This window comes from Cardiocondyla obscurior, linkage group LG01 (assembly GCF_019399895.1).
Source record: "Cardiocondyla obscurior isolate alpha-2009 linkage group LG01, Cobs3.1, whole genome shotgun sequence".
In the NCBI taxonomy this organism is placed as follows: domain Eukaryota; kingdom Metazoa; phylum Arthropoda; class Insecta; order Hymenoptera; family Formicidae; genus Cardiocondyla; species Cardiocondyla obscurior.
The window spans coordinates 3,602,782-3,625,980 of NC_091864.1; the positions used below are offsets into that span (position 1 = coordinate 3,602,782).

Genomic DNA, 23,199 nt, shown 5'->3' on the forward strand with positions numbered 1-23,199 from the left:
CTACTTCTTTTTTTTCGTATACAACCGAATATAGAAGACACAAGCCGAGCAGAATGCAGGAATCCATAAAGTTCAATCTCAAAGAGGTTAAGTCGGACCTTCTGCACGCTATACGCGAATGCTCCCAGCGTGGTTTACTGCACACCTCTAAATGGCACGTAAATTTCTTAATCGTGCAAGCGTACCGATTTCTTTACGATTTTGGAATTTTACATTCGCGTTTGTTGTAGGTTAGCGGAATTGAATTATTCATTAAAGAATGTGGAGGTGGACGCGCACGATTTGATTGCGGATATAAAGGCACCTGAGGTCGGTGAACCGGAGGATATATACACCTTAGCTAAAACGTACTTTGACCTAAAGGAATACGACAGAGCAGCGTATTTCACGAAGGACTGCCTGAGTCCTAAAATCAGATTTCTACATTTATACTCGCGCTACTTGTCAGGAGAGAAGAAGAAAATAGATGACATGACGGATGTGCCACCGGATCCTGTAAAGAACGAGACTCTGAAGTACCTTTGCACCGATCTAAGATTAGATCATCTAGCATTAAGACTGGATGGTTACGGTTTATATCTTTTTGGCGTAACGCTGAAAAAACTGCAGCTCACTAAAGAAGCGATAGACGTTTTAGTAGAATCTATACACAAGGAGCCTATGCATTGGGGTGCCTGGCTAGAACTAGCTGCATTGATCACAGGCAAGGAGAAGCTGGAAAGCTTATGTTTGCCTAATCATTGGATGAAATATTTTTTTATGGCGCATATGTACTTAGAATTGCAGTTAATCGACGAAGGTTTAGCGTTATATTGCCATTTACAATCACTGGGCTTTCAGAAAAATGGTTATGTTTTAGCTCAAACTGCAATTGCAGTGCATTATAGAAGAGGTGAGCTAAAAAATAAATTATTTTGAATAAACAATATGTATATAATATTTGTTAACAGCTTTAGAAAATGTATGCTTTTTTTACTTTTCTTTTTTTAAATCTATATTAAATATAATAAAATTTTTTTTATTTTAGATGTTGATAATGCAATAGAAACGTTTAAAAGAATAATAGACGAAGATCCTTATTGTCTTGATAATATGGATACATATTCAAATCTACTTTATGTGAAAGAAATGAAAGTAGAATTGGCAGATTTGGCACACAGAGCTACTCAGATAGATAAATATAGATTAGAAACTTGTTGTATAGTTGGTAAATATTATTTTTATCTTTAAAAACAAGTATAATCACATTGTATTTTTAAAGAAATTATATTTTAGAAAATAAAGGAAACATATGTTTTAGGAAATTATTACAGCTTGAGGGCAGATCATCAAAAAGCTGTGATGTATTTTCATAGAGCATTAAAAATGAATCCACAATATTTATCAGCTTGGACGTTATTAGGTCACGAATTTATGGAAATGAAGAATACTAATGGTGCCATTCACAGTTATAGACAAGCAATTGGTAATTTTTTTTTTTTTTTTTTTTTTTTTTTATAATAACTTTTGTGTTTAACATGTTGTCATTTTCCATTAATACTTTTTAATTTACTAGAGGTAAATAGACGAGACTATAGAGCATGGTATGGTTTGGGTCAAACATACGAAATATTAAAAATGCCATTTTATGGACTTTATTATTATAAACAAGCTCAACTCTTAAGACCTCATGACAGTAGGATGGTTTTAGCCTTGGGTGAAGCATATGAAAAACAGGATAAAATTCAAGAAGCACTGAAATGTTATTACAAAGCATGCAACGTGGGCGATATAGAAGGAATGGCACTCTTAAAATTAGCAACGTATGTATCAAATATGTAGCACTTGAAGAAAATAATGTATGCATATTAAAAAATTTTATTATAGATTATATGAAAAATTAGGAGAAGACGATCACGCAGCGGCAGCTTATACAGACTTTGTAATGGATGAATTTCGCAGTGTCGATAGAACAGAGCTTAGTCACGCATATAAATACTTGACACAATATTATTTAGAAAAGGAACAATTAGATCAAGCCAATCACTATGCACAGAAATGCCTTCAGTTTGACGAAACAAAAGAGGAAGCAAAAGTATTATTGAGAACTATTTCTGAAAAAAGAACTAAAGTAGAAGAAACTTCTATGGTGGTAAGTAAAAATATTATAGAATAATTAATGCAGCAATTTAATTTTGTAATTTATCTAGGTTGATGATATGAACGAAACAGATCCTGTAATTGAACAAAGATCGCGAACAGATTTGACACCAGGAAGTCAACTATCGCCAATGAATCTTTCATTCACATCTACGCCATAATTAATGGTATTTTTTTAAATATATAATTAAAGTATATACTTTTAATATTTGTGATTCTGTACATAAATATAGAGCAATTAGAAATAGCAATTTCTTTATATTATATATTTTTATATAAGTTTTTTCTTTTCTTAAAAATACAATTTTAAAATTTCAAGAAGTTCTTACATATTGATTAGTTTAAACTGTTTAAAGACCTCATAAATTAGACCAGGTTAATAAATGCTGTTCATGTTATAAAAATTATTCAATTCGAATCAAAATTGAAATCAAAAATTAAAATAATTTTTCACAGAATGATGATATTACCGATTCATTTATTACAATATTTTATATAATTCCATAGATTTGTGAAACAAAGCTTTTCTGCAAATGATTTATACATATCATTTATTTCGATCGTTAATTATACTGGATTATTGTATCAAAATATATTTTTACCTCGTATTTAAATCTAGTTTATAAAATTAACTAATTTGTATTGTATAAGTATAAAATGCAACTGATACCAGTTGAAATATTTAATTAGCATTAGGGTATTTCTTCTGTGGTGAATTATTATTAACTAATGTTGTTTCCTGTAAACACGTGTGTAAATTTTTATAAGTTACTTTTTGGAAATAATGATATTATTTATAAATCAATGTCTATACTTACGTCATCATCAGACTTTTCACGATCATTTCTTGCTTCTCTGAGTCTCTGAATAATTCGTTCATGTGGTGAAGTTTCGACAAGGCGACGTGGGTATTGATATTCTTTTCTTTTCGGTGTTAAACCTAAAAAAAAAAAAAAAAGAAGAAGTTAAATATACTTTATCTAAAATTTAAAAAATGCAATATAATAATATATAAAATTAAAGTTTATTTTACTTATTCTACTTTTGAAAATCTGAGATTTACCTGTTGGGGGGTCACGTCGTAAGTTTTCAAGGAATTTTCCAATTCTTTTATGTATTGAATGGAGTTCTGTAATTGTTTTATCATTCCAAGCAGATGAATTTTCACTCTCATGTGTAATTTTATTATTCAGTTCCGTAGATGCTTCAAAATTTTTCTTGGTTAATTCTTTCGCGAGTTTTTCGTGGTCATTACTTCCTTGAATTAATACGTCATAGATATTCTAGAAAAAAATTAATTTATTATTTTTATTTTTATATACTTTGCAGAACAATTATCCAAATATATAAAATAGATTTACTTGAATAGATTTAATAAAATGAGAATTATCTCCTGTGCATTTTTGTTTCATTTGTTTCATGTTATCTTCGACGTGTAGTTTATTCTGCACTAGTACATTACTAAAAGTATTTAAGTCACTTTGAAGTTCATCAATCAAATTATCGCTATGTACTGTAGTCTCCTCTAACGTCCAATTCTAGTAACAGAATAACAATGCATCATATTTATTCTTATTTATAAAAGTACTGAACAATGCAAATTAATAGGTAATTAATTACCTCTTTAATGTTCGATGCAATGTCACTTTTAAGTAGATCGACATCGTCCTGAATTTTTTGTTGAAGAGTTTCATTCCTCTCAACAGCTTTATTGTAGTTAATGAGCATATCATTTGTCGTACTGTCGCAAACTTTATTAACGTGTTCTAAAGTTTCGCATGCAGAGAAATGATTATCCGACACGTTTTTATTTAACATATTAAATTTTAGCCACAGATCTTCAAATGACTGTAATTTGTGAATAAAATTATTTAAAGAAAGTCACTTAATATAGAAAAATTAATATTAACAAAGTATCGTTAAAGAATATATACTTAATAGATAATAATTATTAAATTATTATACCTCTTTAAATCTGTCTTGCTCTTCCATAATTTTATCATCACCTTCGCGAATAGTTTTTATACTTTGTTTTATCTCATCTATAGTTTTATACAAGTTATTACGTTCTTGCAACCTGTGGTTACAAAGTTCTTTTATCGATTCATTTGTATATGTCAATAATTTATCAACTTTTTCAGATACATCATCATTTAAATGACGTAATTTATTTGCGATTTCTTTATTGTTAACTTGTATCAGATCATTTATTGTTGTTGTCAGTTTTAGAGATATATCAGTTATGAATTTACGTTCACGTTGAGTTATGTCAGTTGAATATACTATTTCTGTATCTAGCCACTCATGATAATGTTTGTACTAAACAGAGAAATTAATTCATTATGATGTAAATCATATTACATTTTTTTATATACTGCATAATTAACTTACCGAATCATTTATGTTTTCTGTAAATTTATCTATTGCCAGTTTTTCTATATTAACAATATTGTTTGACATGTGATTGATTATCGCACCAACATCCTTTTTGAACATTGCCATTTGCGAGTCTGTAAAATTAGTATAATGTATATTTTTTATCGAATGCACCTTAATAATACTTACCAATATTATTTTTCACTGAAGTATAAAACTTTACGAATCCTTGTGTATAAACCGAAACATTATTTTCTAAATTTTGAAACTGTTTCGAAATGTCATTTTGAAATTGATGACAGATGTGTTCGTTTTCTTGTTCTAATTGTCTGTGGACATGTTAAAGATATTTTAAAACAAATTAAATATTAATGTTAATAATATTAAATAATAATATACAATATTGTAGTAATTAGAGGTTTCCGGAGGAAACCCGCACTGAGAGACAGCACGATTTTCTCCCGGAAACCTCCATTGCTACAGAAGTGGCCGCGAATGACCGTGAAAGCTTAAAATCTAGAATATACCATATTATTGACGTAATTACCTTTTATAAGAAATTTTATCTTGAAGCTTAGTTACATCGACTGTTGCTGCATCAGCTACATTCAATAGCTTTTGCGCTTGTGATAAAAGCTGTTTTTCTGTAGATACATGTTTTTCTACTAAATGACTTTGTTCTTCTTTTTCACGTTCCGTCATTTGCAAAAGAGCAGCAGTCGATTTTAAAGCATGCTTGGTAGTTTCTAATTGTTCCTTGGTCTCACATAAGTAATTAGTTTGTTCGATATGCTGTGCTTGTAAATCATTAAATATTTGCTAAACAAAAATAAAAATTTTAATTATTATATTTTTTTAAAACAGTATCGATTGTTGTAAAAATGTATTAATAATTAATTATTTACTTCTTTAGTTTCCATTGTTTCTTTAAGCACTTTAATATGAGTTATTTTTTCTTCAATTTCTTTAGTTTGATTTTCGATTAATGCTTGCATTTCATTATAATTCTCGTGTGCTAAATAAACACCGTTTCGTTCACGTGCTGCCAACAAGTCTCTCCTAAGCCTTTCAATTTCTTCTGTGTATTCTTTAAGCAATGCTCTTTTAGATAATTTTTGATTGATTTCAGGACGATTTGTGATATTTTTTGCACGATGAGCGTAATCTAATGTCGATAAGGTTTCTTCAAGATTAACGCTTGCCGGAGATACTGTGGCAATAATTGATGTTTTTGTACGTCCACCTAATGACTCTTGTAAAAGTCTTGTTAGTTTTGATTCCCTAGTAAATGTAAAACAAAAAATATGTTAAATTAATTTTGTTATAGATAATATGTCATAAATTATTATTAAATTTGTGCACTACCGATAAGGTATATGGGGTGCTCTTTCTACAAGTGCTGTTATAACTCGACCAAGAGTCAGTAACGATTGATTAATATTTCCAGCTTCTCTTGCTCTTTTATCAACCGCACCAGATCTTCCAACGTTTTCACTCCCAGCTAAATCCACCAAGTTTAATTTTCCAGTTTTTAAGAGTTCCTCTCCATCCACATTATTTTCTTTTATATGTACAGTAATTGAAAATACTGTATGAGAACGGCTGAAAATATGGTACAAAAAAATGTAGAAGATAAAATTTGGGGTTTTAGGAAATAAATATCACGTTATAATTATGAGTTGCTCATTACGTTATTTGTCTATGTATATATATTTAAAGTAATAACCTTGAGTGTGCATTCATTAAGGTTGCAGCCGTTTGTCTTTTCTCTGATCCTTTTTCTAGAATCTTATAAACTTCATTTTTGTTGTGTACTGTTACTTCCTCTAATCCATGAATAATCACTGAGCCTTTTCGTGAAGCATCTTCATAAAGTCTAAAATAATTATACTAATATAATTTGTTGTTCATATTAGTGACAAAAATACAGTAATACCTTATTTTAGATGCATCATCGTTAGGTGATAATAAGTCAAATAATTCTTCATTGTACAATTCGAGAAAGCTAACTCGTACTGTATATTCTTGGGATTCCAGCATACGTAATTCATCAAACAAATGGCTCAATGCACGAGGTATAATTCCAGCTGTTGTATCCTATACAAATAAAAATAAATTTAGTTTACACAAACTTAATATTTAATAGTAGAATTTAAATAAATACTAAAATATTTAAACCCATTCCTGTAAAATAATATAAATAAATATAAATAATTTAAATTATTTTACATCATATAACTTACACTTTGCCAATGTAACGTTGGATCATTGGAAACACCTTCCATTGTAAATGTCTTTCCAGTTCCAGTTTGACCATAAGCAAAAACTGTACAATTATATCCAGCCAATACTTCCTCAAGCAATGAACTAACAATTGCATTATATACATCAATCTAAAAAAATTTTTTTAATAAACATTTATCTGGCATTTAAAATTATAAAAATTTGATTATATAATTAATATAAGACAATATAATATTCTTACCTGCTTTGAAGAAGGTCCAAATACTCTATCAAATGTGAATTTTTTTGAATGTGAACCTTGTGCCCTTTCATGTACCACTATTTCCTTATTAGATGGTAAATCTAATACTGCAGTAGACTTTCCAACTTTTTCACTCTGATTTATTGGTCTATTAACAAATTATATTTCATAGAAAAGAAGGAATATAGAAAAAAAGAAAGTAAAAATGTATATATACATATTAATTGCAAAACTATTATTTAATAAAAAATGTTGAAAAATAAACTAAAGTACTGCTTTGAGATTTTTCAAGACAACATTTAATATATCTCTTGTATTCCAATGCACATTTTCACCAATGTTGGTTACCTTTAATCCCAGGTTAATTTACTTTCTACCTCTTTTTAGTTCTAAAAACTAAAAAATAAATAAATAAAAAGTAAATTAAGCCGAAAATAAAGTTAATTTACATTGGTAAAAATGGGTTTTAGTCTTAATTTTCTCAATAATGTATCACAAATAATTGTCACTTACCTGACGCGTACAAAAACTTGTATGTGTTGATTTTTATCTTTCTTAAATCTGCCTGTATCATTCATCTTGAACTATTTTCAGCGTAATTATTTCTCGTTATGCCACACAACCAGATTCTATGCTCGCAACGATACCACGTCTTATTCCGCGTTTATTTACTGTTTGTAAATGCTGGACCAACTAGACGCGAGACGCGAGAAGTCAGCCACGCTAGCCGTTGACGAATTTGAATTAAGATCTTTCGTACGTTTGCCGCGAGGTGACAGCGTTGTGAGAAACTGCATTGTTCAACGACAGCCAATCGCGGGCTTTCAAATATAGGACAAATAAAAACAGTTTTATTCTAGCACACTTATTTTATAATACGTAGCTTAGCAAAATACTATACGCAATAATCATTTGTATGAATGCTATCTAAAAACTAAATATTACATCAAAATAATTTACAACGTGAAAAAGTACAAATTATAACAGAAATTGTAGAAATAAAATTAAAGCTACATTTTGTTATACTTTCATATTTAATGAAAAATATTTCTTGATTTACTACATTGAATATTCACATATTAATTCGTAAATAATAAATTTTAACATCCTGGACGCTTTTGCGTACAAATTTACGAAAATCTTGTGCATACAAAAATAATTAAAATATTGATTACGTACATGATCAATATTAAATGATACCATGTTTTTTAAATTATATTATCAGAATTTAAAAAAGGTTTTTTTGTAATGTTTCATTTCATTAATACTTTCTTTTATATCATCCAAAGCTCTGTGGTTTAGTTTTTTCCTTGGTAGTGAATTATGTACGTATACATTCCATCTTCTAAAAATTATAAAAATTTGCTTACATTATTATATTGTTCTCATAAAATCATCTTTAAAAAAAAAACTACAAGATAGATGTTCGCATTGCGTTAACATTTTTGTTCGTTTCTTTCTTTTTTTATACGAAAATAGTAGAAATCAGTTATTACCTGGCAATTTCCTTAATTGTACTAACATCAATAATTCTGTAGTGCAAGTACTCGTTAACTAGTGGCATATATTTGTATAGAAAAAAACGATCCATGTACACTGAATTTCCAGCCAGTGGACATGACTTTTCTGGAATATGTTTTTTTAAAAGTTGAAGTACCATCTTTTCAGCCTCTTCCAATGATATTTTACTTGAGCGAGATTCTTCAATTAATCCCGTCTGAAATATATAAAAATTATGTTACAAAAATTTAATATATATTTATTTGTAAATGCAAATAAATTTGAGAATATCTACATTATTTATACACATTAAAATCTTACTTTCAAGTGATTTACTTTACACCAATCATTCATATTTTCTAATATTGTGTCAGATTGATGTATCACAATATTTAATTCATTGCTAACAACATTTAATTTTTTATCAGTAATGATACAGGCAATTTCTAATATATGATGTACATTCACATCAAGACCAGTCATCTAAAAAAAAAAAAAAACACACAATTTAATTAATTAACACTTTAAAATAAATTGTTGGATAAACTTCATTATTATTATTATTACATGTAAATGACATTTATAACATTTTAATACCTCCATATCAATCCATACAATATGACTATTACTATGATAAGATGACATTTTGTTTATTGAGTCTAATAACCTGCAAATAAAATTAAAACATGAAAAGTTAAATAAAAAGACTAAAATCGTATTTATTAAAAGATATTAATTTCTTTAATTTAATTAATATTTGTTTAATTACATGTAATTGTAAAATTGAATATTAACTTTTATATCAATCACAAGGGTCTAAGACATTTTTGCATGCTCTTAAAATATGTTTCACCCAAGTAATTAATTTACACAATAAATTAACACATTACAAACGATTGAAACAATGAAAAATCAATAAAGCTACTAAGAATTTTTTTGGATACATCTCACAATATCACTTTCGAGATAACCTCCAATTACACTTGGTAAGCTCAGAAACAAAAAAAAATTACGTACCTTTTTGGGATTTTAAAGTATTGTAAAAGTTGAAATATAAAAGTTCTTAAATATGACAGTACAAAACGGTTGTTAATAATGACTATTTGTTTCAGGTAATAATAAATATTATCAGTCGAAATTAACACTAAAAGATTTTGCTACCTGCGTATAAATTCACGTTGCACGATTTTTATTTTTTGTAAAGTATTCTACAAAGCAGGTAGTGTTTTTTTTTTTTTTTTTGCATGAACTATTCTATGTATATAAACTTTTATTTATTAAACATTAAAATTGTAAATTTAAGTTCAGAAAAATCGAATACGATAAATAGTAATAAAAACGATAAATAGTAATTACCACGAGTTTCATTTATAATTATCCATATAATTATCTTTATTAAAATAGTTATACCAAAAGGATCAGTCGCTTATGTACATAAAATAATATGCCTGTCTCATAAAGTAAGAGTAAGGAGACCCGATTCTATAAACAAAAAGTGGCTTACGAAAATGGCACCAAGTGTAGGAAGGATTTCCGCTGAAAAGAATTGAATCTTATGGATCGACGCCATTTGCAATCGGTAACCTTACCCGGCTTTTTAGTGCCACTTAACCAACACCGACTGCACTTTACTTACTTCATGGTGGAATCATTCGGAAATGAGTTTCGCGCATTCCTACGTGATCAGGCCTAAATCATTCAACGGGGAAGCGAGGTGATTATCTTTGCGCGCGGATCCGCGCGGACGAGATTTTGTAATGGCGACGCCGACCAACAGCAGCGGTAACCTCATCGACGAGTTCGAAGAATCGTTTCAGGTAACATTCAGGCATATCGCACCACGCTCCCGTACGCTCCGTTATTTCATCGACATAACGCGCGTTATCAATCACGTTTCCATCCCGAGAAGCTAAATTAGTTTCCAATCGTCCTTAAAATATTGTTTTACCGTCATTAAATATGTGCGTCGTCGTTTATACTGAACGTTGCTTGCTTTTTCAGCAATGTTTGAGTATACTGACAAAGGACGAAGGAGCAGCCAACGGTGGGACCGGCGCGTCTGGTGGTTTGATAGTGGATAAAGACGAAGGTCGTGCAGAAATGGAGCAGGCTACCATGAGATTCATAGACTTGGCTAGACAGACAGAGGCTTTCTTTTTACAAAAGAGATTCCTCTTGTCCGCGTTGAAACCGGAACTATTGGTCAAAGAAGAAATCAATGAATTGAGATTAGAGCTGGCGCGCAAGGAAGAATTGATAAAAAGGCACAATGATAAGATTTCTGTTTGGCAGAGTATGCTGTCAGATCTGCAAGGGTGGGCGCAATCACCTGCTCAAGGCCCAGCACCTAGTGGTAATATAAGATTAATTTATTAATTTAAACTTTTTTTTAATTTAATGAGAGATCCTAAATAATATTAATATTAATGCCGGTAGGATTGCCAAATGGAAATCAAAGTGGACAAAACCCACAGGTTGGTAGTGGGGGCACTAATGCTTCCATGCAGCAGCAGCAGCAAATATTGCAGCATCAACAGCAATTGCAACAGCAGTTGCAGCAGCAGCAGCAACAGCAGCATCCACAATTGCAGCAACAATTACAGCAGCAAATGCAGCATCCGTTGCAACAACAGGTATTTAAGTAACATTGTCACAATTAAAGTTAAAAAATTTTTTATTCTTTACTGCTGTTGAATTTCATACTTAAAATACACTTTTTTTATAAATCAAAAGGAAGAGGAAAGTGAAATCGAGTATGAGATAAATACGATTAACAGAGCGAATGAGAAACGGGATGACATGGAAATTATTTGGCAACCTTACTTATAAGTATTTTTTTTCCTTTTTTTTTTAATCTCAAAATTTGCGTAATTTTTTTTTTATATGTTTTTAATATTAAATCTATGTTTGCATCCCGGTGCTAAAATCGTGGGATTCCAGTGTTTTTTTATATTGCACAAAATATGTATTTATTTATGTTATTTACTCCTTATTTTATTATTTGTTGCATTCGAGATGTGTGATTGGTTACCTGTGTATGTCTGTACGGGAAAAAACGTATATGAGAAGACTTAAATTTATAAGGGTGATATATGAAACAGATACGCTTTTTTTCTTTTCTTCGATTGTGTAAGTACTCATTACAGTAAGTTTAAAAATATATATAACGCTAAATTTTTTTAACGGTAAATCATCGAAGAGATTGATCTTGACATGAGATCATAGGGGATAATCGGTCTCGATGTGTGCAATATACGATGATCGTAATAATGTAATGATATCAGTGCCTTATATAACTCTTATATATAATCGTAGAAATGTACAAAAAAGAATAGATTAAAAAGTTTAAATGTTACCTACGATAGAAATGCATATACAAAAATATAAATTTTTTATTACGAGAAAAGTATTAAAGAATTAACTCTATGTTATAAACAGTTATGTTAAAACAATGCCAAAAATGAGTAAAATCGAAATGTACAAATATTTAGTAAAAAAAAAAAAAAAAACTAAGATATGTAATAAATCTGATAATAGCAATAATAAATTTACGAGTATTCATAATTAATATATGTATATATCTCCATTAATAGAAAGGTCTAGTAATTATTCTTATATTTGACAATTTTTTATTTCTTTCGTTTACTTACCATCATTCCCGATAAAGTCTCGATTCTAGTTAGTTATAGTTGCGTATACATTTTTCTGAACGTGTGCATGTGTGTGGAATATAATTTTGGATACTTAGCTATTTCAATATCTCGCCCACTTTTTTTTAAATTTATATCGGCAACAGACGAATGTCACGAACTTCTCTCTGTGTTTTTACTACATTCTTATCGTTTCTTTTTGTTGCACACGTGTACATGCTCCAGCTCTTCAAGGTTCTAATAAAATAATTTTACAGGTGCAACAGGGTTCTGGTGGACCACCTACGTCAAGTCTTCAAGGAGTTGGTGTACCAGTCAATCAGCAAGGCATGTTCATGGCACAGGGTGGCGTAGGTGGTAGAGCTACCGGATTCCCAGTTGGCGGTATGGGAAGTAGTGCTCTTCAAGGACCCTTGGCTTACCTGGAGAAGACAACGAGCAACATAGGGATGCCAGAGAGGCGGAGTTGACGCGGAAGGGGGAGGGGCCGAGGCCGGGGTCGTGGAAGAGGACGAGGTAGAGGAAGAGGCGGCGGTGGCAGTGGACTACCGCCGCCACCACCGCTTCTCGATCCCTCAGACCCGTCGTCCTATGCTGCTGCTGCCGCAGTCGCAGCTGCTGCGGCGGCGCCCCTTCCCTCTCCGCAACAGCAGCCTCCTCCTTGCACATAAATATAATAGCGGTTTTAATTTCTTCTGTTGGAAGAGAAAGACTACACACAAGACTTTTATACTGCCATATTTGGTTATAATGAGTGTGTTTTGTGTTAGATTATTGTGACTTTAATGTACATTATCAGTGATAATGATAACGATGACATGAAGTGATTGAAACACCTTTGATGCGTTACTATTATATTGTGAAAATGGACACAATTGATGCATACAAATGTATTATATAATTGACGAGCTTATTGAAGTCTCAATGGCAAACACGTTTTTACAATGCGTTTTATTGTGATCCAGCTTTGGATTAATATTACGACTACACGAGCACTTTCGCATTTTTTCTGAAACTGTTTTATACGCGAAAGATGGACGTTTGATATTGTTTGTACTAGTCGTAGAAATCGTAAGATAGGGGCCAGCTTATGTGAAACACATGAAATTACGACGTAAAGTGAGAAAGGTAAGATAAATACTTTGTAATTAAAGCGGCAATAAGATAGTTGTACATAATTAAATTATAAGCAACATTATACTTTTACTCGTATACATAAGAATAAGGATATCTTTCTATTTCTTTATACTACATCGTTAGTTTATGATACTGATTCTCGGAGATCGCCGACTTTTTTATGATAAACCGCGTTTATCGTTTTTGCAGTGCCTTTGGACACTTATCAAATGTACTGTTTGTGCGATATTAATAAAATGTACATTGCCTAGTGTATTATGCAAAATCAAAATGTATATTATGCATGTTAGTCGCACTAATATAAGCACCCGTCTTGGACATATACGTAGAAACTTGAAATTTTTACCTACATTTGCACAAATTTTCAAATATCTCTTGGAAACATAATGCTCACTCTGTGTGCCTGTAACTAACTTAGACTTTATTTGTACTATTCAGAAATATTCTAATAAGATAGCAATTTTATGCTCGTATTTTTATGTATCATATGATAACGAAAAGAAATATTGTAATATAAAAATTATCAATTTGACATGCAATATGAACATAATCTATTTTTCATATTGTTAGGCAATTGCTTATTTTTATATAATACGTCTTTTGCCCAGGACAAGATGCTTATATTAATTCGCTATTTTTAGATTTGACGTACTCATATATGTATAATATATGCAACTTTCATCCTGTACAGTATTATCGTATGCATTGTAGTATACATATTAATACGAATGTTACTTATATACATAATACAGAGCACGCTTCCTTATTTTTATTATTTCAACTATTTTAAAATCCTGATTGTAATGTTTTTAAAATTATTGATAAAAAAAGAGCTTTACATGGAAAAGCAATTCTACTGTACAAAATTTGTAAAAGAGTTGTATAAAATTTATTTTTTAAATTACCGTTTTATGTACGGACAATCAAACGTGACAATCGGTAGATGTATATAATTATCAGTTTCAATTTGTAATGGAAACTGCATTTATATAGGGGAACGGTGTCTAACAGAGAAAAGATTTTTCTACTAAAAAATAAGGTACAAATTATTTATTAATTAAAAAAAAGAAAAAAAAAATGTGATGCTCGATTTATTAATATATATATATTTCACGTTACTGAATATATCTGACAGTTGAGATTTGCGTCTTTAATAAGGATGAAAATTATTCTTGAAATGAACAGCTCTCACACATTAAGTATTCTATTTTAGACATTCTTTTTACCACATGTATACATTATTTTTACAGTTATTCTTGTGGAGAAATACAATTTAATCATATACGGAGTGGTAACTTGAAAAATGTAAGCACTGCCTAATTTGATGAGGTATGACAATTTGATTTTGAAAATCGTGTAGTTTCAAATATTTCGATAACGATCTGTCAGATAGAAATGTAACTTTGAGATATATATTATCTCATTTATAACTTAATAAATATATCAAGAATTAAAAATACGTATAAATTGATTGATGCACTTAATATATGTATACTTTCAATATTCTTATAGTAATATATTTCTATATTATGCAGATATCACGATTTTGGTTAGGATTTTATATATTTTGTTAGAATTGTCAATTCAAGTTTTTATCTATTCGTAATATTCAGACTCATGATATTAAATCTAACTTTTAAATTAGCAAATTTATAATCTGTTATCTTTTTTAAATTTTTTAAAACCTAATTGATGAACTTATTATCTATCTAGCAAGATGTTAAAAATGCCGTTCCTGGCCTATGATAAGTTATGCATTTTATCACTGATTAGTATCATTTCAAATCTTATCAAATCACTTGATACAATCCTTCTCAATATTAGCCGCATTCCCCTATATATATGTATATTTCTGTATACATATTTGTCTGTGTATAACTTTTACATATATATATGTATATAAAATTACAAGAACCCGTTTGACGTGCGAGTTACGCGAGCGCTTGTAAGAATTGTATAAGGGTACGTGTCGGGCGCCCGGTCATTCCGGCTGGGATATACGGCAATTCGTCATGGGCGGGACCCATGACTCCAGCTATGTCCAGATGCATCCACGGTGTATCTTTCTTTACAAATTCTCTCAAAAAGGCAGCGGCAGTACAAGAGCCACCACCCTTGCACTTTGCGATGTTATTTATATCGGCACCCTTAACTTTTTCTAAAAATTATGACAAAGATTTTTAAACTTTATGTAAAGGATAAATATAATAATACGATAAATTGTGTTACTATCCCATCTCTGTTTTAAGTGACAATTAAGGGATAGTAATTTTTTGCTAGGTATATAAAGAAATAAATTTTTTTTATCCAAATAAAAATATAAAACAGATAAGATTAAATTATATGTAATCGTATATAATTTTTGAACCACTTACTCGTCACTTCATCTGTGAAATGCTGCCACAAAGGAAATCTCCATACTCGATCACCACTTATTGTGCCAGCATATTTTAAAATTTCATAAAGGTTGCCATCATTGGTAAAGACTCCAGTTGCAGCATTCGACAAGGCAATTCTTATAGCACCGGTCAATGTAGCGATATCCACGATACATCTGTTAAGATTAACGATTTATCAGTTTATGTTTGATAATGTCTTAAATACATATAATAGAAGAAACCTGAAACTTGCATAACACGACGATAAAATAAAAAAAAAGTTGATAAAGATATCTTTATCATATAGATATAATAAAATAAAATAAGAATTCTCCAAGGATCCGAATATAAAAGCTAAAAATTCATTTTCAGCAAACCTTGGATTATATCGCTGAGCATAATATAGCGCATCAGCAAGAATCAGCCTGCCTTCCGCGTCGGTGTTGTCCACGATAATGGTCTTGCCGTTCATCGCTCGCACTAGATCTCCCGGTTTTGTAGCGTGCCCGGACGGCAAATTCTCCGTGAGCGGGATCAATCCGATGATATTTTTCTTAATTTTTAGCTCGGCCGCGGCTCGAATAGTGGCGGCCACGATGGCGGCACCGCTCATATCGGCGCGCATTTCGTCCATCTCAGCCGACGGCTGAAAATAATAATTTGCCCTTAACTCTCATTCAATTTACATTGTTTTTTAAAACGAAAAAAAATAAAAAACGCGATTTACCTTGAGGCTAATACCACCAGCATCGAAAGTGACTCCTTTGCCGACAAACGTCACCGGCGGGTCATTCGGGTTCTCTGCTCCCTTGTAATTAATTTCGAGAAATCTGGGTTCTTCATTGCTGCCGCGCGCTACGCTAAGGAACGAGCCCATCTTTTGTTGCTGGACCCAAACCTTATCGTATATGTTAACTTGAATCCCGAATTTCACCAGGAAGTCACATACTTGTTGCGAAAATATCGTGGGCGTCATCAAATTCGCGGGCGTGTCCGACAGTTCGCGGGCCCAGTTCTGCGCCTGGGCCTTAATTATACCAACTCGCCATTCTGCCCTTTAAAAATACCAAGATATTAATCTTGTATTCGTAAAGCAGAATATAAGTTTCTTAATTTTAATGAACATTCTTAGGTGGCATAAAGAAACATCACTTACTCTCCTTCACTTCCGTACAGCGAGATTTTTGGTAACTTTTTTTTTTTCTCTTCATTTTTATATCCTTGATAAAGCCACGTGCATAAACCAGCTCCTTCAGCGGCGGCTTCCGCGTCTCCTAAAGTTTCCACCTGAATGTCCTTTATCTCTACGTCATCTAGTATGCGACATCCCGCTGAAATAACAAAGTTTTAATATTTAATTAAATCTATAATACTTGACGATAATACAATTTTCTCGTTAATGACAAATATGCCCAAAAGAACATGAATATTAAAATTTTGCATTTGGCAAAGTGAAATGACTATACTTTCATACAATGCATATCTTGAATAAGAATTACCTGCTGCTGCGGCACGTACGCATTCCTTCCCTTCATGGATCTCTTCAAGTTTGTTAATGCCAAGACCTTGTTTCCCCAGTCCAACAACTGCTACGCCGGTGTAATCTGTTTCATCCAAATCCCAAAACAATCTAGCATGACCTTTAGGGATCTTTGGTCCTGCTCTGTAGCGCAAACATTCGTTTATAATTAATAAAACGGTTCGAATCGTAATGATTTATAAGGAAAGATGTGTAACAGACGAGTGCTTAAATAGACAGAAGTTATCCAGACACAAATTCATAAATTTATTAATTACAATAGAATCTAGGCATTCTTTTGACATCCATTGCGTACGGTGTACTTGCATATTTTTTTTTAAAATACAATCTAAAAATATACTATTCTTTATTCTAGAATATATTCATCTTTTCCGTCCAGTTAAACATCGGTACATTTACAGTTAGTCACTTTGGAGAGTATAGCTACACATTAATTTCACAACTGCCGTTTTTTCAGAGCTACAGTATCAGCGGAGATACATTACGGAACTGTTTTTCACATTTAGTTCTCACTAACATTGTTGAAACGAGCATATTACAACCCTATTTAGCGGCTTAAGATATAAATACAATGAAATTTGTTTTATATATACAGTAGCGCTATAAATAGTAATGTGACTTTGTCATGGGGTTTAGTTGGCATAATTGTATCTTGAAATAAAAGAAAGAATTATATATTTACTTGAAACAAAAAATATGCGATCTATACATTCCAAAAATTTATGCGAGAGCTGTTTTTATCGCAAAATATGTTCACATTTCTACTTGCTCTTTGTACATTGCTTTTTTTTCTTTTTTTTACCAGGCTCACATTTAAAATAATAATTTACTTTGCTCTAATTGTCTTTCAATTAATCTATGTTTCACTTTCAGATTAACATAATGTTACAAATAATTATCAGACACCCAAGTCAGAAATAAACGTTAATATGATCACATAAAGAAGTTTGATATGCGGTTAAAAATATGCCGCGAATCAGAGTGTTTTAGTAAATGTATGTGTTATCTATATGTACTATTATCAGGGGAAACAAATTTAAGTTGCTGATTACTCTTTATCAAATTTGTTTACGGGCTTGTGCATGATACCGTCAAGTCATTCTAAGCTGCAAATACTGTTGGCAACTGATTATAAAAAAAAAAAAAAAAGTTTTTATATTACTGAGATTTCTATCACATGGTAGCGAAAACATCGATATTTTTTTTTTTTTAATTAGTTATCGGTATTCAAAATATCGATATTGCAATTACTAGGTGATTTCTAAGAAAATACAGGTACGATTTGTATACGATTGCCAGTCATAAGTTGAATTTAACATTTTTAATGCACGTTATTGTTTCTAGATTTTTAAGAGTTGACTTTACGATGGATAGAGATATTGAAGTAACCGCCACTTGGATATGAAGAAGCGTTATCAGAAAAAGTCACACATTTTGAACACATGCATACGTTCACAAATTTTCGCAGACTTGAACGCTGCTTCCAAAATTGTTGTACTTATTGTAGTAAATGTCACTCTTACACGCCACACACCGATCATATTTAAAAATATATATATATATGTATATATATATATATATATATGTATATTTGCATAAAATACGATTTAGCAAGCGTGCAACTATGGTATCTCCGACGAGCGTTAAGTATCAATAACGTAAAATTACGAAAGATCATCGTTTTTATAAGTCATATATGCAGAAATATTTTTTAAACGTGTTGTAATAATGCAAAACTTTTACCATTACGATTCAGTCTGTTGAGATTAGAATTACATCTAAATTAGATTAGAAAATAGATTCAAGATACGAAAATGTAATAATTAACAATACCGATTTTCCTAATCATCTTACACATAGTGTACAATTCAGAGAAAATATTTGTGCTCTCTGATACATTGAGCATGGATCAATCGAAGATCTCCATTTGCAATAATTTTATTCACCGATAGTGACACCTTTCGATGCCGTTTTTATCCAATTTATAAATTACGACATTCGTAGAAATTTTCGCGTTATTATAAATTATTACGCTATTTAGAATGATTCCGTTAATTCTCGTTGTTATTCACACCTAAAATAATCACAAGACATACCATAAAATAAAAAGGGTCTAACGTTCATTTCTACACAGATTAATTTTATTCTCGATCCAACTTACTTTACGTATTTGAAATAAAAAAGTAAATTGGAAGATAGACATTAATTTGTATCGAAATGAATATACATAAGTATATGTAAACTAACGACATACATAAAACAATTGTTAATTTTCTTTTTGAAAGATATTTTTCATTATTTTATTTTTACTTTTGGCTTTTTTTATTTTTTATTTTTATTTTTTTTATTATCTAGACCCGTTTTAATTTATAGCAATCAAATATCGCATTTTACACATTTAAATTCCCTGTTGTTATTTTTACCTAATTGTCTCAAACCAGCTCTAATATTTTGATAATTCCTTGAGAGTTAGCAGCTACTACGACATTAGACATTTGTCTCCAGCAGACTGCGGACACAAACTCGTTCAGATCTTCCTCTCTTCTATCCTGCACTTCTAGTATACTTCGAACGGCGTCAAATTTGTACGAGAACAGCTGCTTCGTTAATCCCTTGTAGTATACGTATAACGCGTTGTTTTCCGATCCGCAAGCAACGTAATCACCGTCAGTCGCGAGTCCGACAAAATTCTTTTCATTTACATGCCCGACGAACGACCGTAGACACAGCGGATTATTTATGTTCCACATCTTCAATTGCGAGTCCGTACTAGCGGATACAATTTCTTCTTTGTTAATAAACTTAACGTAGGACACGGCTTTGCGGTGGCCCTTGAATATGCACAGCGCTTCCTTCATATTACGTAAATCGTAATAATGCACACAATGATCCGCAGAACCGAACGCCAGGTGACACGAGCTGCGTGGATTAAATTTCACGCAGCATACATTTGCTTTCGCCTCTAATGACGCAACGGAATAATCGGTATTCAATGCCCACAATTTGACCCTGGCGTCATCGGAGCCGGACGCGATCAATCTGGTATCCACGTCGTTGAAATCAACGGACCAACATCTCTTTTCGTGCTCCTGAAAAGCCTTCGTTCTTTGAGCGGTTATTGCATCCCATACCGTCACAGTACCCTCGTAGTCCGAAGACGCGAGCATGCCTTTGTGAAAGGAATTCCATGAAACGCAGGAAATTTTCGAGCTGGAGACCATTTCGACGCATGGATAATGAATGTCAACGGTGTCCCGTATAACGGCACCGTAATCGAATACTTTTATTCGTTTAGTAACACCAGCAATCGCGAAGAATTCGTTGTCCTTATCGAACTCGATACTAGACACGATAGTTGAATTGTTGAAGAGATCGGAAGAGTAATTGAGAGTGGCCAATGGGCGCAGAGAATTGTATCTTGAAAACTTGACGAGATTTTCACGAAAAACGTCCAAACCGGAGCACGTGCTGTGCATACCGCCGTGCTGTTGCTGAGCTTCGCTTTGAGGCTGAGATTTCTGACCGAGAAGCAGTTCCTTCCCGCGAGAGTCGAAGTAACATTGAACGAAGTCGTCGAAATGAGCGTGGAGTCTTTTTCTGCGTATGGCCAAAGTCGATCCACTGGGCTGGCCGATGCTCGGACTGACGGAGGTGTCGGTACCGCCGGGCGCCTTGTCGTTAGGTTTTATCATATTCGAGTCTATTATGTCTATAAGGCCGAGCATCTCTCGTCTGATGGCCGATACCTGGGCAGTATCGTTTTCACTCGCTTTTTTGACGTCCTCCACTCGCGGACACTTGCTCTGAACGTCCTTCAAAATATTCTCCACTTCCTCCATGTCCTTCTTAATCAGAGCGACTTCTTTCTGCAATTGATTTCGCTGTTCTTCCTTTTGCTGCAGCAAGTGTTTGAGGAATTCGTGCAGAAGCTTGTTCTGCGCCGTGCAGGTCTCCGCTTCGAGCAGATGCTTCCGTTGAGTCAGCACCTCCAGCATCACGTTGACGTCGGGCAGAGTAAGGTTGGCGCTTTCCGCCGCAACGATGCTTCTCAATCCGTCGGGCGCTGACGAATCGCTACCTGCCGTTCGGTGCCTATCATTGTCCGCGTACGAACCTAAATGAGCGAGACCTTTGGTTCTCGTTTTATACTTGGAAACTAGTTCGTCCAACAGAAAGTTTGGGAAAATGTCTTGGTCGCTCAACGTGAAACTGCATTTCGGACAACGGTCCTTAATTTCTAAGCACTTCGCGATACAATGATGACAAAACGTGTGCCCGCAACGTGTAATATACGCCGTGTCGATAAGATCGAAACAAATCGGACACATGTAGTCGTTGCTCTTATCTTCTAATATCCCAGTCATCCTCTGGAGCACATTTGTAGGTGGATGTTTATTAATTTTAGAGCTACCGTCGCCTAATACACCACTGCTCCCTGCGCCGCTATCGTTCCCCATATTACTGTCGCCAGGAGTCGACATTACTACTATTACTCTACTCGGGTCCCGTCAGTCTTGAAGCAGTGATGGTTAATTAATCGATATTAACAGCTTAAAACAGCTCCTATTCAATTTGTCTGACGTCGCGTCGAAAAGAATACATCATAAATCAGGCAGTATTATATTCTCATTTATAAAGCGCAGCGTGTTTCTAGGATATCCTCGTGCGGAGCAAGTTGCTATATCATGCGTACAATATCGTCTCTCACTCTAGTCACTCCTGAAACAATGAAAATGATGCCAGTGAGCTCGTGAGGTGTATGACTATCATCGAAAAATTCAAAAAATTTTCAGTAACAGAAACAATATTTCATATGAAAACTTTTTAAGATAACAAAGGGTAAGCACTTTTGAATGTCAGATAAAAGCTCAGGCAGCATTATAACAATTGTTTCAGGCTGGAAATATGAATAAAATATTTAAACATATTGTTATACCGTATGACAAAACGAAAGTGAAACAACAATTTGGAAGTGCAATGCTGTATGGGGGAATGAAGGGGAAGGGAAAGGAGGGACCTTTTTGCACACTCATGGTTCTATATGCTTTAGTGTGCACGCTTGTTAAATAATACATAGTGCTACTATATATATATATACATAGGAAAATTAAGTCAATTTTGTTGAGAAAAAAATGTGTTCAATATGGATAAAGTTTTTCCAATGTGTGTGGAGTTAACATATGTGATCAATTAACTAAGATAGAATAGTATATTCTACGTAACAGAGGCGCACAAGGGGTACAGCCTTCTTAGATAAAAAAAAAAAAATAAAAAATAAATAATAAAAAAATAAAAATATAAAAAAAAATAAAAAGAACGATATTAACATAGACACGCTGTGGGGTGAGTGCAGTCTCTAAGTTCACAGGGGTGCACGAAAATAGAGATTCACAGCGGTGGATAGGTAGCGAGGCCACTTTGAAGACTTACCGCAAGATATTCTTCATCAGTTTGCCTTTAACCAGCTCGTTGTACTTGACCGCCGCGGGGGTGAGTACAACATCCTCGCTCTCCGTTTCGTATACACCCAGTACTAATCCCGTCTGCAAAAAAAAAAAAGGACGGAGAAAGCGTTCCAAGAGAGCAGCGAACGTTAGCGTAATAAAATTAACGAGTAAACGCGTTTTAAAATTCGCGATCGAGTTATCGTCGACCGCCAACCGTCGACGAATTAGGACGGCTCGCTTGGAGCATCCCGTACGTGAACCCGACGAAGGATTAGATTACGTTCGTCAAATGTTTCCCTCAAGCTTTCGACGAGGAACTCGCGTCTCAGTTATCGCGAAAAGGGTCCGAGGCCACCCCGAGGAACCGCTCGATTACCTTCATGGTCGATATGCTGGCGAAGAGACGTAAGGAAGAACTTCCGTGCTGCAGTGCTCTAGCTCTGATAAAAGACAATGCCATCATTCGTTCCCGAGAGCATTAGGCGCGATACATATATGCACCGATCATGCGGGTTGCACACAGCACCGGCGAGACGATTCCGATTGG

The 23,199-nt window shown here is 32.9% G+C and overlaps 6 protein-coding genes across 9 annotated transcripts; 2 read left to right on the forward strand and 4 right to left on the reverse strand.

The window, feature by feature from the left end:
- The first annotated feature begins 43 nt into the window (after positions 1 to 43).
- On the forward strand, positions 44 to 2,547 carry Cdc23 (cell division cycle protein 23). Its single transcript, XM_070668662.1, has 7 exons — positions 44 to 154; positions 231 to 892; positions 1,028 to 1,207; positions 1,301 to 1,465; positions 1,556 to 1,802; positions 1,867 to 2,131; positions 2,190 to 2,547. Exons 1-7 carry the CDS (start codon positions 54 to 56, stop codon positions 2,298 to 2,300), a joined length of 1,731 nt encoding a protein of 576 aa, XP_070524763.1. The 5' UTR covers positions 44 to 53; the 3' UTR covers positions 2,301 to 2,547.
- Positions 2,548 to 2,597: 50 nt separating this feature from the next.
- Positions 2,598 to 7,750, reverse strand: LOC139109172 (kinesin-like protein Klp61F). Its single transcript, XM_070668079.1, has 16 exons — positions 7,514 to 7,750; positions 7,001 to 7,148; positions 6,759 to 6,908; positions 6,452 to 6,612; positions 6,242 to 6,391; positions 5,881 to 6,117; positions 5,421 to 5,796; positions 5,063 to 5,334; positions 4,705 to 4,844; positions 4,531 to 4,649; positions 4,105 to 4,458; positions 3,760 to 3,987; positions 3,501 to 3,677; positions 3,203 to 3,422; positions 2,958 to 3,079; positions 2,598 to 2,878 (listed from the first exon to the last, which is right to left on the reverse strand). The coding sequence occupies exons 1-16, from the start codon at positions 7,576 to 7,578 to the stop codon at positions 2,822 to 2,824; spliced, it is 2,976 nt and encodes a 991-aa protein (XP_070524180.1). The 5' UTR covers positions 7,579 to 7,750; the 3' UTR covers positions 2,598 to 2,821.
- A 265-nt stretch (positions 7,751 to 8,015) lies between these two features.
- LOC139111058 (probable oligoribonuclease) lies at positions 8,016 to 10,093 on the reverse strand. 3 transcript variants are annotated; one of them, XM_070671148.1, is made up of 5 exons: positions 10,005 to 10,093; positions 9,098 to 9,167; positions 8,822 to 8,983; positions 8,497 to 8,717; positions 8,016 to 8,345 (listed from the first exon to the last, which is right to left on the reverse strand). In XM_070671148.1, exons 2-5 carry the CDS (start codon positions 9,143 to 9,145, stop codon positions 8,222 to 8,224), a joined length of 555 nt encoding a protein of 184 aa, XP_070527249.1. In that variant the 5' UTR covers positions 9,146 to 9,167; positions 10,005 to 10,093; the 3' UTR covers positions 8,016 to 8,221. The 3 variants fall into 3 exon arrangements, with proteins under 3 accessions (XP_070527249.1, XP_070527338.1, XP_070527389.1); XM_070671237.1 differs by lacking the exon at positions 10,005 to 10,093 and adding an exon at positions 9,857 to 9,996; XM_070671288.1 differs by lacking the exon at positions 10,005 to 10,093 and adding an exon at positions 9,518 to 9,751.
- A 26-nt stretch (positions 10,094 to 10,119) lies between these two features.
- Med28 (mediator complex subunit 28) lies at positions 10,120 to 13,466 on the forward strand. Of its 2 annotated transcripts, none has more exons than XM_070670856.1 (4): positions 10,120 to 10,317; positions 10,502 to 10,853; positions 10,937 to 11,133; positions 12,408 to 13,466. In XM_070670856.1, the coding sequence occupies exons 1-4, from the start codon at positions 10,258 to 10,260 to the stop codon at positions 12,618 to 12,620; spliced, it is 822 nt and encodes a 273-aa protein (XP_070526957.1). In that variant the 5' UTR covers positions 10,120 to 10,257; the 3' UTR covers positions 12,621 to 13,466. The 2 variants fall into 2 exon arrangements, with proteins under 2 accessions (XP_070526957.1, XP_070527019.1); XM_070670918.1 differs by lacking the exon at positions 12,408 to 13,466 and adding an exon at positions 11,234 to 12,089 and having other exon boundaries at positions 10,121 to 10,317.
- LOC139109778 (cytosol aminopeptidase-like) lies at positions 13,275 to 23,174 on the reverse strand. The gene is made up of 8 exons (XM_070669140.1): positions 23,029 to 23,174; positions 22,636 to 22,748; positions 17,165 to 17,328; positions 16,822 to 16,996; positions 16,393 to 16,720; positions 16,043 to 16,311; positions 15,663 to 15,841; positions 13,275 to 15,445 (listed from the first exon to the last, which is right to left on the reverse strand). The coding sequence occupies exons 1-8, from the start codon at positions 23,113 to 23,115 to the stop codon at positions 15,219 to 15,221; spliced, it is 1,542 nt and encodes a 513-aa protein (XP_070525241.1). The 5' UTR covers positions 23,116 to 23,174; the 3' UTR covers positions 13,275 to 15,218.
- On the reverse strand, positions 17,428 to 21,919 carry LOC139109445 (E3 ubiquitin-protein ligase COP1-like). Its single transcript, XM_070668546.1, has one exon. The coding sequence runs from the start codon at positions 21,684 to 21,686 to the stop codon at positions 19,638 to 19,640; it is 2,049 nt and encodes a 682-aa protein (XP_070524647.1). The 5' UTR covers positions 21,687 to 21,919; the 3' UTR covers positions 17,428 to 19,637.
- Positions 23,175 to 23,199: the final 25 nt, after the last annotated feature.

Bases quoted from the DNA above. Each gene is read 5' to 3' on its own strand.
- Cdc23 (XM_070668662.1), top strand. From the start codon at position 54: ATGCAGGAATCCATAAAGTTCAATCTCAAAGAGGTTAAGTCGGACCTT. The intron at 155-230 runs GCACGTAAATTT...CGTTTGTTGTAG, and splicing joins TTACTGCACACCTCTAAATG to GTTAGCGGAATTGAATTATT. The intron at 2,132-2,189 runs GTAAGTAAAAAT...TAATTTATCTAG, and splicing joins TAGAAGAAACTTCTATGGTG to GTTGATGATATGAACGAAAC.
- LOC139109172 (XM_070668079.1), bottom strand. From the start codon at position 7,578: ATGAATGATACAGGCAGATTTAAGAAAGATAAAAATCAACACATACAA. The intron at 6,392-6,451 runs GTATTACTGTAT...TAATTATTTTAG, and splicing joins GATGATGCATCTAAAATAAG to ACTTTATGAAGATGCTTCAC. The intron at 3,423-3,500 runs GTAAATCTATTT...ATTTTTTTCTAG, and splicing joins ATTTTATTAAATCTATTCAA to AATATCTATGACGTATTAAT.
- LOC139111058 (XM_070671148.1), bottom strand. From the start codon at position 9,145: ATGTCATCTTATCATAGTAATAGTCATATTGTATGGATTGATATGGAG. The intron at 8,984-9,097 runs GTATTAAAATGT...TTTTTTTTTTAG, and splicing joins TTGTATGGATTGATATGGAG to ATGACTGGTCTTGATGTGAA. The intron at 8,346-8,496 runs GTAATAACTGAT...TATAATTTTTAG, and splicing joins ACAATTAAGGAAATTGCCAG to AAGATGGAATGTATACGTAC.
- Med28 (XM_070670856.1), top strand. From the start codon at position 10,258: ATGGCGACGCCGACCAACAGCAGCGGTAACCTCATCGACGAGTTCGAA. The intron at 10,854-10,936 runs GTAATATAAGAT...TAATGCCGGTAG, and splicing joins TCAAGGCCCAGCACCTAGTG to GATTGCCAAATGGAAATCAA. The intron at 11,134-12,407 runs GTATTTAAGTAA...ATAATTTTACAG, and splicing joins AGCATCCGTTGCAACAACAG to GTGCAACAGGGTTCTGGTGG.
- LOC139109445 (XM_070668546.1), bottom strand. From the start codon at position 21,686: ATGTCGACTCCTGGCGACAGTAATATGGGGAACGATAGCGGCGCAGGG.
- LOC139109778 (XM_070669140.1), bottom strand. From the start codon at position 23,115: ATGATGGCATTGTCTTTTATCAGAGCTAGAGCACTGCAGCACGGAAGT. The intron at 16,997-17,164 runs GTAATTCTTATT...TTGTTATTTCAG, and splicing joins CGTACGTGCCGCAGCAGCAG to CGGGATGTCGCATACTAGAT. The intron at 15,446-15,662 runs GTAAGTGGTTCA...CATAATTTTTAG, and splicing joins TTTCACAGATGAAGTGACGA to AAAAAGTTAAGGGTGCCGAT.